A 19,289-nucleotide genomic window follows, 5' to 3' on the forward strand; every position below is an offset into this window, starting at 1 on the left:
GAATTGTTATACTGGAAATGTTAGCGACCTTTTTAGCGTATGATTAATATATATGCGCATAATATATCGTAACCAATAGTTTTAATAGTCGGTTTTTCCCTTACGAATTCGCTAGGGTGTTTTTTTTTGGCGCGTGAATTATTTAGAATCCTTGTCGATCCCTACTATTAAGTACTATCGTACTTAAAATTTATGATGCGTCATTCTGAAATATGAAGGCCAAAAATTTCATGAAACGAGTTAAAGTGATGTTATATTTTTTTAAAAAAAGGAAATACTCCAATCAAAAACTTTTGTTTGTGATGAAAGTTCTTCTGCACTTGAAGAAATTTGGGTTATTTTCACTGGCATTCGTTAAATGTGTGCAATATTCTAATTAACTCTAGAGGTTTTTCCTGTTCATTGGCATATAAAATAATCTTGCTTCGGGTATGGGCCTAATAATACCAAGCAGTTTTAAAGGATATTCAAAAAAGAAAAAAGCATATCGAAGGTGTTTAGTTTATAAACCAATATCTGCACTATACCATCGTAGAAACTAAATACATATTTTATTTGCTACAAATACACGCGCGCGTGTGTGTGTGTGTGTGTGTGTGTGTGTGTGTGTGTTTACATATATGGATCAATCCTTGTAATGTAACTTCATAATGAGACTAGCTTCCGGTTCCGGGGTTGTTGTAACGAGTAAAGTTAATTCAACTAATAATACATATTTGGTGTTAAAATGTATATGAGCAATATTGTATTATTAATCTTTACTCTAATTCTGACTTGTAAATGACTCATATAAAATTGATAATAATTACATTTAATCAACGTAATCCGATTCCCACATAACAGTTAGCTGTTTATGCAAATTGTTAATACTAACAGAAATACCCTTCCTCCGGGCAAGTATAACTTCTAGTTCCTCTGGAAGGCTATTGGACCTGCGGCCTTTTCTAGAATTGTCCGACAGTTCTACAACAATGTATTCATACTTGACATTCAATAATGTTCACCATCCACGAGAAAATGAATTTTATTTATAAAATCTGAAACATATCATTTTTTTGGAAATTTGAATTTGAAGATAGTTTTTATATGCGGAAACATCTGTTAGCCGAGTTCTTATACAATCTACACATCCTTCAGTAGGTCTGTGACATTTCCTGATTGGCTTAAGGACATGCCAATCAGTGATTGCCTTACCAGCCTACATTGATCTGACTCATTTTATAAGCTGTACTATTTCCTATAGATCATTTTCCAGACGGTTCTGCTAAGATTAGTGTCTGGCGAAAAGCTTCAGCAGATATTTCCTTTGCAACATCTCAACCAACAATTGGTCCAGTTATCAACGCTATTTTCAAGTTTTGAACAAATCGACTTTCAAGATCTACATATCTACATGTGCCAATGTTTCCATTTATCAACGTTATATTTTAAGATTTGTGCAAGAACTTAGCTAACAGATGTTTCTGCATATAAAAGCTATCTTCATTTTTTATAATGTTTAAGCTACTGTCTGTAAAGTTCATATACTAATAATTTAATCTACTCAAACTTATGGATTCAAAATCATCAAATTATTTTGTATTGCTCTTACTGGAAAACAACAGGGAAAACTGTGTTTTCCAATATGTATTTTACTTGTACTCGCATATATAGATATTCTCGTTCAGTGCTGCCCTCGATATGCAAATATTTTTTTGTATGTCCCAAGTTTTGCATTCCCATGTACCCGATGATCATTGTGGTTCAACTGCATCCTGCATATAAATCACCATGAGACAACCCTTCACCATAAAAGTGTGACATACCATCCTGATGCACGTGACTACCTATATTCGATTCTACTGAACTATCACTTCTTATTAAACAGTGCTCTGCTGCAGACGTTTTTGATTGTGCTCTCTTCAAGCATGCCTCGCCTTCCATGGGCTTTGGATCATTTTGCTTTGGCTTACCATCAGGCAGATTACCCTTTTCTTGATTCTCAGCAATTAGAATCAACTTTGCCTGTATGAGGGGCTGACGCTGATAATTCAATCCATTTATCCCATGCCCAGTTTTCCTGCCTACATTTTACCATGACTCTCCTACAGTACTTGTCCATCATACACCTTCTTTACAAAGCACTATACCGATTTCCTGAGGGATATTTGGGGGGATACATTCTCCCTCATTACCTCCACATTGACAAGATTATCCTCTTTGGCTCCCTCCCTTCACATATGGTTTCTTTGCTGTAGGGATCTTCTGGGTAGGGACACTGTCTTGTCCCAGGTTGAGTTACTGTCATTTATTTTCAGAACTTGTGGATGCTCTTTTTCTCCATTGGTCTATTTTGGGGGATATTCTTGAGAATTTGAAGTCATGCGTTGAATCTGTGAGGCAACATTTGAGCCTTTAATCTTTCGTTGCTAGTTTGTCTCATTCTGAGCCCTTGCAATCTCCTATTACTGTAACACGTGCTGCACCCTCCCATCCTTTACCTCAACCTACCATTAGAGGCTCTACCATTCATCGTGTTTCTAGACATAGTTGTCATCGGTGCCAGCAGTACCAGTAACTATCTTGTGGGTTCTTTCCAGTAGAGGCTCCTTTGGCCAGTTTTGTTATCCTGTCATGGGAATTTGCTGCTGATCTTTGGATTTTCCAGGTTTTGTCTGAAGGACTTTTCATCTAATTCCTTCCTCCTTCCCTGTATCCATATCCTTTCCATTACCTTGCGATCCTACTACCAGTCAATATCTGTCTGAGGCAGTATGGTCTCTTCTATCACAGATAGCTGTCGAGCCTGTCAGCCATAATTTCCCAGCCTTTTACTCCAGGTTGTTTGTTGTACCCAAACAAACTGGGGGTTGGTGTTCTGTAATCAATCTTTGCTGCCTCAACTGATTTGGATCTTCCCCAATTTACCACAGAGTCTTTTCTCACACTAAGGTGGGCTTTTTCTCTACAACTGTAGATGGTTAAGGTAGATGTGTCGAATCCTTATTTTTGGAGTCATTCACAACACACTCATCTGCTTCTGGCAGAAGCAGCTCAAGTATGTTGGATTATCAAATTGGAGAAGTCTTTCCTGTTACCTACCCAATATCTTATCCACTTGGGTGTTTGTTTTCAACATCCACCTTAGTCAGTCCCAACCTTCTCTTGACTCTGTTCGATGTAGCTTTCAGTTCTACACACCCTTGCTGCTTCCTCTCTTCATACTCATTAGGTTCTGTTGCCTTTGGGGATGTGGGCTTCTATGGAGGCACTTATCTCCTTGGGTCAGGCACAGGTGAGGTTTCTTCATGCTTTTGAAGGATGCTTACATCTGTCCCTTGCACTGGTTCCTCCACTTATTCATTGTGGGATTTCAGCTATATATGTGAGTAGAGGTAATGTACCATATTGGAAGTTATAATTTTCCTGTACTGAAAAAGTATTTCTGATAGTTACTTACCTCCTATAAAAATTCCCACTCTTCCACCCCTCTGAACACTGATGCTTTTTTTTTGCCTAAACTCAAAGTAATAGTTTGGTAGAATTGAATAGAGAGAGTCGTGCGTCAAGAGGGAATGTCATGCTCTTACTGGTGGAGGGTTGTCGCATAATGATTTGCATGAGAGATGCAGTTGAACCACGATGATCATGGGATACGTGGGAGAGCAAGGCTTGTGGCATGTGAAAAAATAGTTTTGCATGTAGAGGGCAGCACTAAATGAGAATAGCTTTATATATGAGAGGAGGTAAGTACCTATCAGAAATACAATCAAGTGGAATTCACACAATGTGATGTATACACTATGATGAACATAACTTGATTCAAGTGCCATTTCCTTTCATTTTTCAGGTGCTCGATCTAATGATCATCCTAGTTTCAGATACAAGTGACAACTACATTGTGTAGTATTACACTATGTTTTATATCACCACTCGAGGCCTCAGAAACTAAAGGTTACAACACCCTTTGAGTCTTATCTTTGGGTTCAATCACAGCTAAACTGAATAGGAGATTTTTGGTAGTGGTTCCATGCATTGTGAGAGCTGAATGTTACCTCTAGATGTAGAACTTCGTTATTTGATTCATCCAGAACAGCCGGATAAGTACTTTCAGCTCTTTCCTCCTGACCTTAAGGGTTGTAGTTGGGTAAAACAGTGGTCTTATCATAATCTGACACGACTACTTCCTGTACTGACTCTTTATGAAACCAGCTCACCCGAGGTTCATTGGTCATGTATGGATGCAACTGACCAATATGTATGACAAGATTGGGCACATTCTTCAACTGTTGTATCTTCTGTATCAAAGGACTAACATATCATGTCACAAGATGGGGATCTAGTCCAGCCAGAGCAAAGAGGCTTCCATGGTAGTGAAACTTAGCAACACCACACTCAATCTCCATTTTGGTACATCTGTTCCTTCACTGTCATATTGCAGCATCTCTTATATTGTAATGCAGTTATTTCTAGCTGTTGATGTGCAAATTCATGCATGCCAATTAGTGCAAACCTTAACTACTGCACATATTCATGGGAAATTGTTGGACATCTGCTCCAGGTTTAGGACCATACATCATATTTACAGGAGCAAAGCTTGTAGGATAAACTATTTGAAACTAAAGTCTCAAACTAACTAAATGCCAGGTTTCGTAGTTTTCGAGAAACTTCATACTTACACAGAAAGACATTTGCTACCATATAACTGGTCATATTCCTACTGTAACTTCTAAATACCACCTAAACAACAGTTGTATGACGATTCTTTTGACTTTCTTACACACTGTTGTGATAAGCAGTGTTTTGTGTGGGTGGTAACAGATATTAACTTCTTCAAAAAGAACAAAGATAACTTGAAAAAAGATTGACATAATAGTTTTCTTGACCATGTGTTATGTGACATCTATACATATTAAGAACAAAAAATATTGTAACACTACAAGAATATATAAGCCAATGGTATATTCATATACCACAAAAACTCATTTTTTATAACTCTTTGCTTTTTACCACAAATCATATTTTATTTCCATGTATTAACTTTTCCATCAGTTTCATAATGGTCCAACTTACTAATGAAATTCTTGTGAATTACCTTGAAGACTCCCATACAAAAAAAAAACAGATCATGGGCATCATCCAGGATGCCCTCATCAAGAAGGATAGAAGTCTTGTCAGAAAGTCTCCAATAAGTTGGGGGAAGATGTATTTTTTTTTAAATTATGCAGAGAACCAATACTAATTTTCCAAATCTTACTAAATGACTTCTGACAATGAAAGTCAAGCTATAATTTGTTGATCAACAGGAATTTCTCTAATGCAAAGTGATATATTGTATTTTGATTATAGTAGGACATGAAACTAGAAAATTTTACAATGACATGATGCAAAGTAGAAATTATTATTTAAAAGTTATCATATTATTTATAGGCTCTGCCAATGGTGGCATAAGTGTCCAGTGGTAAATTATTGATTTAAATGTTTGGCAAAATGTGTGAAACTTCACTTGGTACATGATGATTTTAGATTTTTTTCAAATAGCCCACAAAAAACTTTAGCTATTTATTTAAAGTTTATAAAATCTAAATAACCAGACATTTGTTAACTGTAATACCATATTATGATTTCATAATATTATTTTCAGTTAAATCGAGGTTATTCATCTTGTTTAATTAGTATCATGACTCACAGAAATAATAAACTAATCAATATAAGTTTTTCTGATCATTACTGTTCTTAATTATACAAAGTTTCCAACTTCTACATGCTAATAATCCATTAGTTGAATGTAAATTATTAATCAATTAGCAAATTCCACTAATTGCTTTGCTCTAATTATTATAATTATATCTCATCTTGTAAACAAAACAAGAAGAATGTCACTTGAAAAAAATTAAATCTTCCTTTAGTATTCAAATATTGTCACTCACTTTTTAGCAAGTGAAGCTAAGAACAAAATGTCAAACACACATTATAGTAGATATTTAGTACTCATAATTAACAATATATATATTTTTGGGAAACATGTTTATAACAATGCAGTTTGAAAACTAAACATTAAAACAAAATTTGAAGCATTAGCATTCCAATTTATTTTTTAATTAATGATAATTAACATACATACTGGGATTTCTTTTTTTTTTTGGAAGCCTTTATGGAACTTTCCACATTCAATTTGTTTCTTTGCTTATTTGACCAGATATATGAAGGTTTGGAAGCAGAAATAACCATGAATGTATTAAAAATTAAAGCTGAACCTTCTTCTGATGAGGAGCATAGTAGTTTATTGGATATTGAGTTACCAAACAAAAAAGAAATTATTGAAACATTACCTGGTAAGTACATGTTTTCAGTTTTTAACTTTTCTCATTATACTTTTTTTTTAATTCTCCTTTGAAATTTAAGTTACTGATAAAACGAATCTGTAATATCATGAATTAATTCACCATAAATGACAAATGTAATATTAAGATTAAAATTGATTTACAGATGCAGATTCATTTATAATTATAACTATACAAAACAACTATGTGGGTCACAAAGCAGACATGCATCTCCTTTTGAAGATACTATTTATCCTATAGGTAGCTCAACTCTACCAGGTACTTAAATCTGAAATGGAAACACCAAACAGTAACAGGGAACAAAGAAATTCATGTCAAGAACAATGAATAGAGAGCACAAGGTAGTTACATCAATCTCAGTTAAAATACAGTACAACACAACTTTTTTTATTTGAAAAAAACAGAAGCTATGAAATATAGTTTATCAGGAATTATTCCTCTTGCAAAAAAAGTGCACTACCTTGTGTACGTATATCTAATGGCCATTATCAGGTTGTTCCCTACACATAAAGGCTCAATCAAATCTATTAACCAGACCTGATTCAGATGTTTACATCCCATAAGCTTCAATTAATTCAAAATTTGCTGTCAGTGAAACAGGGTGACTTGCAGTCCTACAAAAGTTAATGTTACCTTTTTGAAGCATCATGTCTTCTTTACTCTTTAAAATTGTAATTATTTGCACATTCTGCCAGAATTATTTTCATGATTTTTTAATAATTATCACCATACCCTATAAAACTTAAATTTTCTTAATTTTGTGGTTAATAACATAGTTTGGATTAGTTTTCAGCCAAAGAGACATAAATGTTATTGGATGCTGTCAGTTGGACGCTGGGAGCATCTGCTCAGGTTTAAGGAGTTCAGAAAGTGCTGTCATATAGGAGTATTTCGAGGAAATTAATGCTGCATTATTGACTTCATTAATCAATATAATCACTTACCTTTGAACATCAATTATATTTATTAGTGTCATGTAAATGATCAGGTAATTGAAATTACAGTTAGATCAATTAATGTGACAAAAAATAACAATCAACTAACTAAAATTAGTGTTACCAATTATGACCGTTTTCGATTATTCCAATTATACTGTAATCAAAATTATAATAAATAATCAACTAACAAAATTAGCATTTCTAATTATTAATGTTTTTAATTATTTACATAATTCAGTAGAGCTGAGCAGTTAGTGGACTGCTAGTTGATGAATTGTAGGGCTCATTAACTTTCTGTACACAGCTCACTCATTTTGACTGAACTTGTAACCATGAAACTATGCATACAATAACTTTGAATGTAGTAAGTGCATCTTCACAAAATTTGGCAAACCTTTATTAAACATTACAAGTCTACCTTACTCTAAAAAAAGCATATTTTTAATTATGTATTTTTATTGAAGATTTATCCTTGAATTTATGAAACCTTTATTGAGTCATTCTGAGTGAAAGTATCAAGTGTGAGTGCTAAGAATAAAAATTATTCTTTTAAATATTACAATTTTCATATTCTATTTGCTTAACCTCTAACTAAAACTCTATACTTTATCTCTTATTTTACCTTAACACTAACTGTAGTGAAATCATCTGCAGCAAAAGTTGAAAAACATGAAACAAAATCCTTCTTCATTTAATTTTATTGTTTTACTGCTTTTTAAACTGTGTCTAACTACTACAAAAGGCAATAAATCACCCAGCAGAAGTGCAGAGTTTAGGGTAAACAAAGTTTCACATTTCATCACATGACATCTTCAACTACTTATGTTCCTTGTGCATTACACATGGACAAAAAAAAAAAAAATTGTTTTTTCATTAAAGTTTTCTTTTCTAAAGTAACAAGTTTTAAATTTTTACGTTTTTAGTTACTTTTGTTTAATATATATATATATATATATACATAACAATAAGTAAAAAAATTTGCATAAAAACAAGAAATTCTGATATGGTATCTTACCTCTACTCACATAATAGCTTCTCTTGTTCAGTGCTGCCCTCTATATGCACATTTGTTTAACATTGTTTTTACTCCCACCTACCCTATTTATAACATTGTTCTACTGTGTCTTTGCATGCAATTAAGCAAGCAACAACCCTCCACCAATAGGAGTGTGACACACTCTCTTGACACAGGTTATTCCCTCTATACTATTTATCCTAACCTTCACTTCTTGTTTAGGCACTGTTGTTTTCAGATGTTCTTGAACTTTGCTTGTTTTTTTTTTCACTTGAACTCACTTAATTTTTTTGCATTTTTTTCTTGAAGTAGTAATTTGAAATAGTTTAACATTTCAATTACAACTTATGTTGAGGTAAACTTAACTCTGTTGTGTTTTTTCTCTTTATTATTTAATTTTGTGAATTGATCTTTGTTGAACCATGAATTTGGAATTTTGTGTTATGACTACTACTAGCATGACTACTACTTCGAATGTCATTTCTCAGGCTCCAGGTTCAACACTCTCAGCTGAGGAGGTCTCAGTCTTACTTCAACAGGAACTTGAACACTACATGAGACAACTAGCTTCTCCTGAACCTAGACAAGATCTTCCATTTCCAGAAGAACCTGGTCTTGCAGATGAGGATTTAGAGAGCCTTTTTTCTTCCTCATTCTATGCCATGCAATCCCGTGTGTCACCTGTAGACGCTGCTAGGCCTCCCTCAGCCTTTTTGGACATGATTTCATAGGTATGCTACATTTTGTCTGTGTCCCCTGTCTCATATGACCTAGTACCTTTCCTTTACACATGGCTCTTTCATCAGAATACCTTGTTTTCTTCCCTTTCCAGATATCAGGATCCATGTTGACCAGTTCCAGGCACAATTACTTGCAGGATCCAGCATGCCTCATCCCCCTTGATCTTTAGATCTTTTTACTTTGGCTTATCATCATGCAGACTTTCCTTTTCTAGACTAACAACACTTGGAGTCTTTGATGCAAGTGTGGGAGCTCAATGCTGTTTCTTTGGTTAGTTTCTGCCAGGCCCAACTTTCCAGATTCTGACTGACCCTAACCTCTATCTTTAAGTACTTGTCTACCATGCACCTCCTGGCTGAGGCTCTCTACTGATCCCCTGAGGTGTTTTCAGCGGAGATCCGCACCGTAATATTTTCCACATTGGCACGTTTATTTTCTTCTGTCCTTGCTTTCCAAACATGTAATCTCCTATGTAGGGATGCATTTTTGTCACAGGTATGCCTACCCATTATGTATCTGCATGATCTTCATGATGCACCTTTTGTTTACTAAGATCTCATTTTGGAGATGTTCTTGAGTCTATAGAGTTTGAGGTGGAATCTACGAGACAACGTTCCTCCATTTCTTCTTTGGTTTCCAGGTTGTCCCAGCTTTCACCTGCCCCTGATCTCACTCTTGTTTCCTTCTCAACCTTTACTTGTTCCTCCTTCCCTGGTTTTGATGGTGATTAATCTTATTTCTGACTGCAGGAACACATGCTGCGAATGGTACTGCTGACAACCTGGTGGGTTTTAGCAAGGTGAGAGCTCACTTCCAATGCTTGGTTTCATCAATTGCTGTACAAAAGACTCTTCATCCACTTCCTTTCCCTCTCCTTTGTCACCAATTCTGGTGTCCTTTCCCCCTCCTCCTCAGGATTCTGCAACTTGCCTGCATCTCTCCAAGGCAGTTCAGACTATTCTACTTCAGGATACTATAGAACCAGTCAGCCAAACTTCTCCAGGTTGTTTGTAGTTCCCAAAAAACTGAGGACTGACATCTGGTGATAAATTTGTCACAGTTCAACCATTTCATAGACCTTCCTCTTTTTACCATGGAGTCTTTTCTCACTCTATGGTGGGCATTCAGTGGATGACTAAGGTAGGTGTCTTGGATGTTTACCTACACATCCCCATTGCCCTACAGTTCAGAGGATATCTTCGATTTGTTCACAGGGGACAGGTTTACCAGTTTTGCATGTTGCCCTTAGGGCTGGCCACTGCACCTTATGTATTTTGTTGAGTGGTCAGGACATTTGCTCAACTACTTCATATTCCCAGCTTGCACTTCCATTATTATATGAATGACTAGCTTCTGCTGGCTACATCAGATTAGGTAGCACAAGAACACACCCAATTGCTTCTGAGAAAACAGCTCATGTTGAATGGATCATTAAGGTGGAGAAGTCCTTTTTTTTACCTACCCAATATCTCCTCCACATAGGAGTATTTTTCAACTCCTACCTCAGTTGGACCCAACCTTCTCCCTTTCATCTATGGTCGATGGAGCTTGGGATCACCAAGTCTTTTACTCCACTTACTCTCTCATGCCTCATTGTGTGTCATTTTCTGGGTGCCTTCATTATGGTCACAGATCATCTGTCTTGTCCAGACCAGATCTTTCCCACAGATTGGTCCCTCGACCCTCAGGTTTTCCAGTGGCTGTGCACTCAATGGGGTACTCCTCATTTGGATACATTTGCCACTCAGCACAATGCCAAGTTGCTTCTGTTCTTGTCTCTGGTACCTCCTCCACAGGCTTTGACTGTGGATTCTCTCAGTTAGGATTGGTCCAACTGGTACCTATATGCCTATCTTCTAATCTGACTACTACACAGGGTGATCTTCATCATCAAGACTATTCCATGAATCATTGCTAATTGACTTTTCAGTCCTGATACACTTTCTCCCAAGGAGTGACCTCTCAATCCTCCTAATTTTTGGTGGATCTGCATCCTGTAAGGTACTCCTCCATGTGAAATGTTTGAAACTTTTATCACTTTCCAGTTAGTTACATCTTTTGTTTTTTGGTCTCTGGTTCATAATCCACTTGCCCTGGTTGTTGTTAAAGTTCAGACAAGCTTACATTAGTTTTTTCTCATTCCATCAGTCTTTCTGATTGATATTTCCTGGCCAGCACTACTTTGATTTTTTTCAGCTGTTTTGGCTTGATTTGTTTCTTTTGTTCTGGATCTATTTCTTTAACCTACATTTCAGTGGCTCATGTGATATATTTCTTTCAACTTTTTTGTTTCTTACCATCTTCCACATTTCTTCTTGGTGGGATTCAGATAGCCTTCTCTGTCCAGTACATGTGGATTGCTTTATTGTTTTCAATGCTTCTTTCCATTGAATCCATTTCCTATGTTTCCTCTCTTTACTCCACTTCTTTTTCTTTGATTTTTCCCTTTCTCCCTTACCCATTGGGTTTAGATTGTTATTTGATTGGCCTTTTGTTCCTTGTCTCCCTCTTCCCATCTACACTTCCTGGTGTTTTCACTCTGATCATCCACCTTCTCTTTTCCCTGCATATCTACCCAGCTGTCCATTGGAGGTACTTCATATGTCAAGCACTAGATCTACATCTCATCCATTCATCTCCCATTCTTTGCTTTGGGTAGCTGTTTTTTCCTTTTCGGGGTAACATCATCCACCTGTTACCATCCTTCACTCTTTCCTGAGGCTATGATTGGGTAACTTACCTTTTAGTATATTTACCTTTTTAGCTTTCTAGCTCCTTTTCTTCTAGTATAGTTTGAGAGTCCTTACCACTTTCCAGTTCCAAGCTGCTGGGGTGGTGGACTGTGTAGCCATTCTCCTGAATGTGTCAATGAAATACAAAGAATTTATATAAATGATTATAAAACCATTCAGTTGAGAGTAGGGCAGTAGTGTTCTGCTGGTGTAGATGATGAGATATCCTCCACAATGTAAAATGGGAGTGAGCCTTCAAAAATTGCAGTTCACCCCTTCGATTGGGATCCCTCATCCTACCCCCATGTGGATGTCAGTTCCCAGTGGCTGGATTTTGGATTTAGAGCTGAACCAATCAACGTAAGTCCTCACACATGTTTCACAGATGTCTCTATTCCCTCACTCATTTATACTCTTGTTACTCCATCCTTGTTATGGATCATAGTGGAGGTACTTACAGATTACTATGGTTCTTCCCCCTCCGGTACTCCTCGAAGATTATTATTCCAAGGATGTTACTATGCTTGTTTGGGAGGGGGGGATGATCCTCTTTTCTACCCCCACTAGATTGTAGCTGACTTTCCACTGGTATGATTCTCTTTCATACCCCTACTTTGATGTCGGTTCCTGGCAGCCTGGGTTATGGATTGTAGTCAATTTGGAGGCAGTATGATCCTCTATCATACCCACACATGGATGTCGGTACCCAGTGGCCGGGTTTTGGATTGTAGTTGACTTATCAATGGTATGATCCTCATCCTACCCTCACATGGATGTCAGTTCCCAGCAGCATGGATTTTGGATGTAGTTGACTTACTGTGTACTGTCCTTCATGCCCTATCCACTCTACACTTATGGGACATCCTTTACTCTTACCCACTTTTATGTATTTCAGGATTTAGTGTAATAAATAATGTATGGCTAGGATCACTATCCTGCCATAGTTCTCTCCCATTTGGTTGTGTTCCTCCATCTTTCTGCCCATATATGCAACATCTTTGCACAAGTGGCACAAAGTATACCTGGTTCAGAAGTGGTATGGACTCCCACATATGATCTTTGACTCTGAATGATCTCCATTTGGGGAGTGTTCTTCAGACGTTTTCGAAGGATGCTTCTTTCTTTCCCTTGCACCAGTCCCTCCACCTATTCAATGTGGGATACTAGCTATTTATATGAGTGTATCAGAAATTATAATTTTCTTATTTCTTATTCTGAAAATGTATTTCCGATAGGTACTTACCTCCTTTCACACTTCACACCCTTCCTCCCCACTGAAAACTGGTGCTTCCATTTTCTACCAATAATCAAAGTGATAGTGCCATAGAATTGAATACAGGGAGTCACGTGTGTCAAGAGAGTGAGTCACACTCTTATTACTGGTGGGTTGTCGCATGATAATTTGCATGTGAGATGCACTGGAATTAGTCAATTGCAGATGGGTAAGAGTTTTAAGGCTTGTGGCACGTGCAAGATTTTTTGCACATAGAAGGCAGCACTGAAGGGGAATAGCTATTTATGTGAGAGGAGGTAAGTACTTATCGAAAATACATTTTCATTATAGGAAAATTATAACTTTTCTCTCACTTTTCTTTTTTTACCCTATAGGATCATATCCCTTATAGGTAGTGGATCCTGCTCTGTGGCAAGAGGTGTTTGTTCATATATACTTACTGGCTATTAGCCAAAATATCCACACTGTATGGTCTATAACCATTGGAGTATATATAGACCATCTGAGGTACCCCTGGCACACCAACTCTGATAGGTCGAGACTTGGAGGCTGGTGTATCAAAGAGCTGGACAAGGAGATTGGTTGGCTAGGCCACCCCACCAGTGAAAATCAGGGGCTGGACCCACCAATCTATATGCAGAATCTTACCAAAAGTATTGGGATACACCTCTGATTGCAAGAAAATGGGTGTGATGACAAAATATGCAAATAGTTTGACCTATAAAGGTGATTAGCGGTTTGCTCAGAAGTAATTTTGAATTTGTATGCCAAACGATGAGTACATGGAAAGAGCTAACAGAGTTTCAGGGGGGAAGGATAATTGGATGCTGTTTGGGGAAAATTTCTGTATGTGCTATTGCACAACAATTAAACATTCCCAGGTCAACAACTGGCAGTGTGTTGAAGAAATGGAAGTCCACAGGCGACGATGAGCCCAAGAAATGACCAGGTAGGCATAAAATAATGACTGACAGGAGCCGACTTGCCTTGAGAAGGCTGGTTACCTCATCTTACCATCAGACTGTAGAGAATCTGTGTTTGTAGATGCGAGCAGCCACAGACAGTCCTATAAGTGTTTCCATGACATGTTGAGAACTACATGTCATGAATTTTCACAGAAGAGCTGCAGCCCACAAGCCTTTGATAACAAACACAAATGCACACTGTTGATTGGCATGGTGCAAGGCACACCAAACCTGGACCGTGGATCAATGGAAATCGATCCTGTGGAGTGACGAGTCATGCTACACGCTCTTCTAGTCTGATGGACATGTTTGGGTATGGAGGTTACCTGGCAAACACTTATCACTTGAGTGTTTTGTCCCAACAGTGGGGGTGCTTCTTGTAGTATGGACTAGGTTCACTGGTTGCAATGCATGGATCCATGAATACTGAGTCCTACATTGATGTTCTGAACTATTCTGTGTGTCCTACATTGTGGCAGTTTTATGGTACTGGCCCTTATACCTTCCAACATGGTAATGCTCCATGTCACAAAGCAAGGATTGTGAAAGCGTGGTTTGAAGAGAATAACATCAGAACATTGCAGTGGCCAGCACAGAGCCCTAACCTCAATCTGATTGAATATCTTTGAGATGAACTGGAATGCAGAACTAGGGCAAGGCTAAGACGCCCCTCTTCAGTAGTGGAGCTTACTAATGCTTTAAAGGAGGAGTGGAGCACAATACCACCAGCTTTCTACCAAAAATTAATAAACAGTCTTCCACTATGCATTGAAGCAGTCATTAAGCTCAACACGCTATTAATTTCTTGGGATAAAGACATGTTTTATTCATAACTACCCGTGTGCCATGACTTTTGGTAGGATAGTGTATATATACATATATATATATATATAGATAAATAAATAAATATATTTCAAACTATTGATTACATTAATTGTTAATAGGGGATTTAATCAGCACTATAAAACAATAATGAATTAAATATCACATTACCATAGAGGTTGGGAGTTTAATTAGTAGAAATATTAGGGTGGTTTCATTTCTAATTCAAGAAATTTAAGGGTAACTGTCTTCCCACAACTGGATATAGACAGTGAAAGGCAGTAGAAGCTGAGATGTTGTGGGTGTAAGCATTCAGCTTCATAACCTTATTTGATTTTCAATGACGGCTGACTAGATTAATATCAGCATTTGGATTTTGTCTGATAGATGGGATATCCTCAATGCATTTGAGTGCTATTACCACAGACATTATCCACTGTGACAATAAGTTGACGACCTGGACCAATAATGGCAATGCAATATATATACCTCTCTGAAGGCCTATAATGCACTCTGTTCTCCTTGCTGTAGTCACCTATTCCATGGTCTCTGGGGTCAGGGTTCCACTGGACTCCCCAACATGCTTCTCCCCTTCTTTGAGTGGAGTATGGGAGTCCTTACCACTTACCAGTTCCTAGTCGCTTGGGTGTTGGACCATGGAGGCTTCTTCCTGGGTGTAGTTGGTGTTGTTCCTCTCACTGATTCATAAACTGGAGTAGATCCACCAAAATGCAGTTCATCCCTCCAATTGGGACCCCTATCCTATCATTGTCCAGATTGTAGGCTTTGGGTTAAGCTGGAACAGCCAACATAAGTTTTCATGCATGTGTTGGTTGGGAGTCCTTGTCCTACCACAGACTTGATGTATTATTTGGTCGGGATATCATCAGCATACTTTCTTGATCAGCTGAGGCTTTGAAATTCAGTATTGCAAGGAGCTGGACTGACTGACAGGTACTCTGGTTGGCTGGGGTATGTACTCCTGGCATACCACCTGCCGGTCGTGAGTTGTAAGTTCTGGTACCACATAGAGCTGGACCAGGAACCAAAAGTTTGGTCTCAGATTTGAGTGAACTGCCACAAAGGCACTTCCTTTCCTACTGTTGTTTGGATGTTGGTTTCCCAAGTGGCTGGTGGTGGTTGAGGATTTGTACACATGGGCCCTGTCTAGTTAGATGGAAAGGAACATCTTCCCTTCCATCTCATAGGCTTGAGGTGAAGATGGTTAGGACCCTCCTCCTACTACAGAAAGGTTGATAAGTACCTGATACTGCATGGTTTTGGACTAGAGTTTGTTCACCAAGTATGGTCTCATGCACTCCAGCCATTCTACACTTTGGGGTGCATCTATTTCATTTTCCACACCTTTACAATATTTGGTTGTGAATCCTCCATCTTGCCATCTCCTGGATTTTGATACCTGGGTGCTTGTGTTGAGCTGGACCAACCTACATGTCTACATTTATGGATGTGCTCCAACTCATTTCTGCCCAATTTATGCATCACTTACTACCTCATTGGGTGAAAGGTGCACCTAGTACAGATGTGGTACGGTATCCCATGGGAATGTTCCTCTCTCAACAGTGGTCACACTCCATGAACATTTTTTGGATGCTTTCTGAAGGGTGTTCATCTAGGTAACTTATGCACCTTGTCAATGTGAAGGTAAGATACTGTATCAAAGTTAATGTTTTTCTTCACTGAAAATATATTTCTGATAGGTACTTGCCTCCTTTCACACTTCCCACCCTTCCTCCCTACTTCTGGTGCTTCTTTTGTTCCTAATCTCAAAGTGAAAGTTAGGCTGAATAGTACACAGAGGGAGTAACCTGTTTCAGGAGAGTGTTTTGAGCTCCTATTTGTGGAAGGTTGCCACGTGATTATTTACATGCAAAGATATAGTAGAACCACATTAAACATGGGGTAGTTTGGAGTTTCAACGTTAGTAGCAAGTGAAAAAATCTAAACATATAGAGGGCAGCACTGAATGAGAGAAGCTATTATTTGAGAAGAGATAAGTACCTATTTAAAATATATTTTTGGTCTAGGAAAAAATACTAACTTTAAAACTTAGCTTTAGACCAATTTGAAGTAATGTTCCTGCCATCATAAGCCTTCTTTTTTTCTAACTAACTATGTTGTGTCCAAAAAATAATTCATACAGTTTTTATGTATCAATTTTAGAAAGCCAAAAACATATCACTTTTTAAATTATAAACTTATAAATTATAAATTTTAACTTATAAATTTCAATACTTCTCAGATCAACGTCTTTGTCCAAACCCATCTAGTTCCAATTGCAAATTATTTAAGTTTATGGTTCAAACAAACAATCATGTGATTTACATAGTGTCAAATTTGCACTTTTTCTTGGCTGTAAGTAATCTGATAGCTAATGTCATAGAGTGTTATTGACATTTTTTAAAATGCAGGATGTGATAGGAGGGGTCTGACATGTGGATTTGACTTTCTGGTTTATATCTCATTAAAAAAAATATCAGCAAAAAATCTCAGTCTGCTAAAAGTTTGCTTAAAGAAATGTCTGCTAAACAAAAGAGAAACTGGCTTTTAATGCTCAAAATACAATAACATTGAACAAAGCCAGGTTGCACATGACATCCCTATTCCATGTGATCTTCATCCAATAAGTGTAAGGACAGAGGAACTCTGCGCCATAACCTGATTTGATGAGAGAAAGATAACCTTCTATTTTGGGACATCAGAAGCAATATTTCTTGCAAGAAAATGCAGTTTGTTTCAAATTATTTAATCCAGGTCCTGGGCAGATCTAGAATCTGAAAAGCTAGATGTGTTTACTTGTGCAACTTTCTGTGCCCTAACTGAACTGAAAAAGCTACAGAAAGTTTGAAGAATTTACATACTAACTAAGGGAGTAGAAAAAAACATGCTGTTGTTCTGTACCACAGTTTTGAAATTATGCTGAAATAGGACTCATGTATCTATTTACTTGATATTGTATGTAGATTAGTCTACTGCCACATCTGGTGTTGGCTTATTTCTGTTGTGTCATTGAAGAGGGAAACAAGTAATTATATGAATTAGGAGTCTAGTAATGTGTAAACAGGTTAAGATCAAAATATGTTTCAAATGTATTATCACGTATTTCAATGCAGCTATTTAAACTATAGTCATTTAATTTACTTCATTCTACATGTAGTTGATTATGCTTGAGAAGTAACTATTTAGAATTTTTCGTTTGTTTCTACTGTATGAATAATATAATGTTACCTTGCTGCATTTTAGAGTTTGGCCAATATTGTAATGTAGAGCTGCATAGAGAACACCACAGTGTTCTTTGTTGGTGCAATTATAGTTGTTGTTTTTTCTTTACATCAGAATTAACAGGAGAAGGTAATTCCTTAAAAGAAGAATTTCCACAATCCATTATTGAATTTGAAGAAGTAAAAATAGAAAAAGAAGAAGAATATGATGAAACGGACAAGACTGAGGTAAGATGTAGACTTTGATTCTGCTTATAATTTTCATATTCTTTATAAGAAATATAGTTCTGCCATTTAGATTTTTTTAAATATGTGTTATAATGGTTTCATTTCAGATATCTTTTTTGGTTTCTAATTAGCCTTAACAACTTGTTTCAAGAAGGCCAATTAATGAGGAATCTGTCTTGTTAAGATAACTGTTTATTTCTCCATCTTTATTTTCTATTTTTTGATAAAATGTTATTTGTAAATTATTCAGAAATAAACAATAAAAGTATGAGCATTCAGTTAAATTTTGCTCTGTCTTAATTTTTTGCTCTAATACAGTGGTTTCTATTAAGCATTTTCCAATGGTTAATATCCTATCATTATTTACCAATATTGATTGATTATCAGAAATGTATATTGCAAATATGTGCAGTATGATATGAAAATTAACTTAAATATATATTTTTGGATGATTAGAGAAACAGATGGAATAGACATTATTATTCACTAGTTAGCCAATTGAAAATTAATAATAGTTAAAAAAATACAAATAAAAAAAGAAGACTTAAATTACAAAATGGTTTAATGTATAGTATCCAAATGAAAAACCTGGAGAGTGTTTCAAAAAAATAATGATAAAAAAGAGAGGATAAATTTAAAGAAAAATTAACCTAAAATTGTATGAATGATAAAAACCACAATAGAAATCATATAAAAGTAAATAAACAACAAAGTAAGTAATAATACAAAGAACAAACTTCCTATCATTGTCCTTATTAAGAGAAAAGAAAAGAGAATTCAGAAATAAGTATTGGTAATTTTGTAGTTAAAAGTGGATTTAAGTGATGTTTAGGGACAACAAAGGACCTACTGATCCATCTCAGCTGTCCCATCCTCTAAATTAAACTATTATAAATGAAAAAAAACACTTAAAGCCAGCTTTTGTCATTCATATAGTTATCAAGCTTTCTCTTCAACTCACTTAAATTTAGTGCCTCGACAACATTTGAAAGCAACTAATTTCAGAGGCTAACCACCTTGTTAGAAAAATAAAACTGTCTTAGCTGAAG

The 19,289-nt window shown here is 36.5% G+C and overlaps 1 protein-coding gene across 12 annotated transcripts in view; it reads left to right on the forward strand.

The window, feature by feature from the left end:
• Window positions 1–19,289, forward strand: part of LOC106459061 (zinc finger protein 501-like) — a 63,245-nt gene that overhangs the window by 26,106 nt on the left and 17,850 nt on the right. For all 12 annotated transcript variants that reach the window (XM_022385445.1, XM_022385447.1, XM_022385448.1 and 9 more), the window contains 2 exons: window positions 6,179–6,314; window positions 18,128–18,240. In XM_022385445.1, the coding sequence (XP_022241153.1) occupies window positions 6,209–6,314; window positions 18,128–18,240 (219 nt within the window). In that variant the 5' untranslated portion in view covers window positions 6,179–6,208. The remainder of the gene's footprint in view (window positions 1–6,178; window positions 6,315–18,127; window positions 18,241–19,289) is intronic.

Source organism: Limulus polyphemus, unplaced genomic scaffold (assembly GCF_000517525.1).
Source record: "Limulus polyphemus unplaced genomic scaffold, Limulus_polyphemus-2.1.2 Scaffold553, whole genome shotgun sequence".
Taxonomy (NCBI): domain Eukaryota; kingdom Metazoa; phylum Arthropoda; class Merostomata; order Xiphosura; family Limulidae; genus Limulus; species Limulus polyphemus.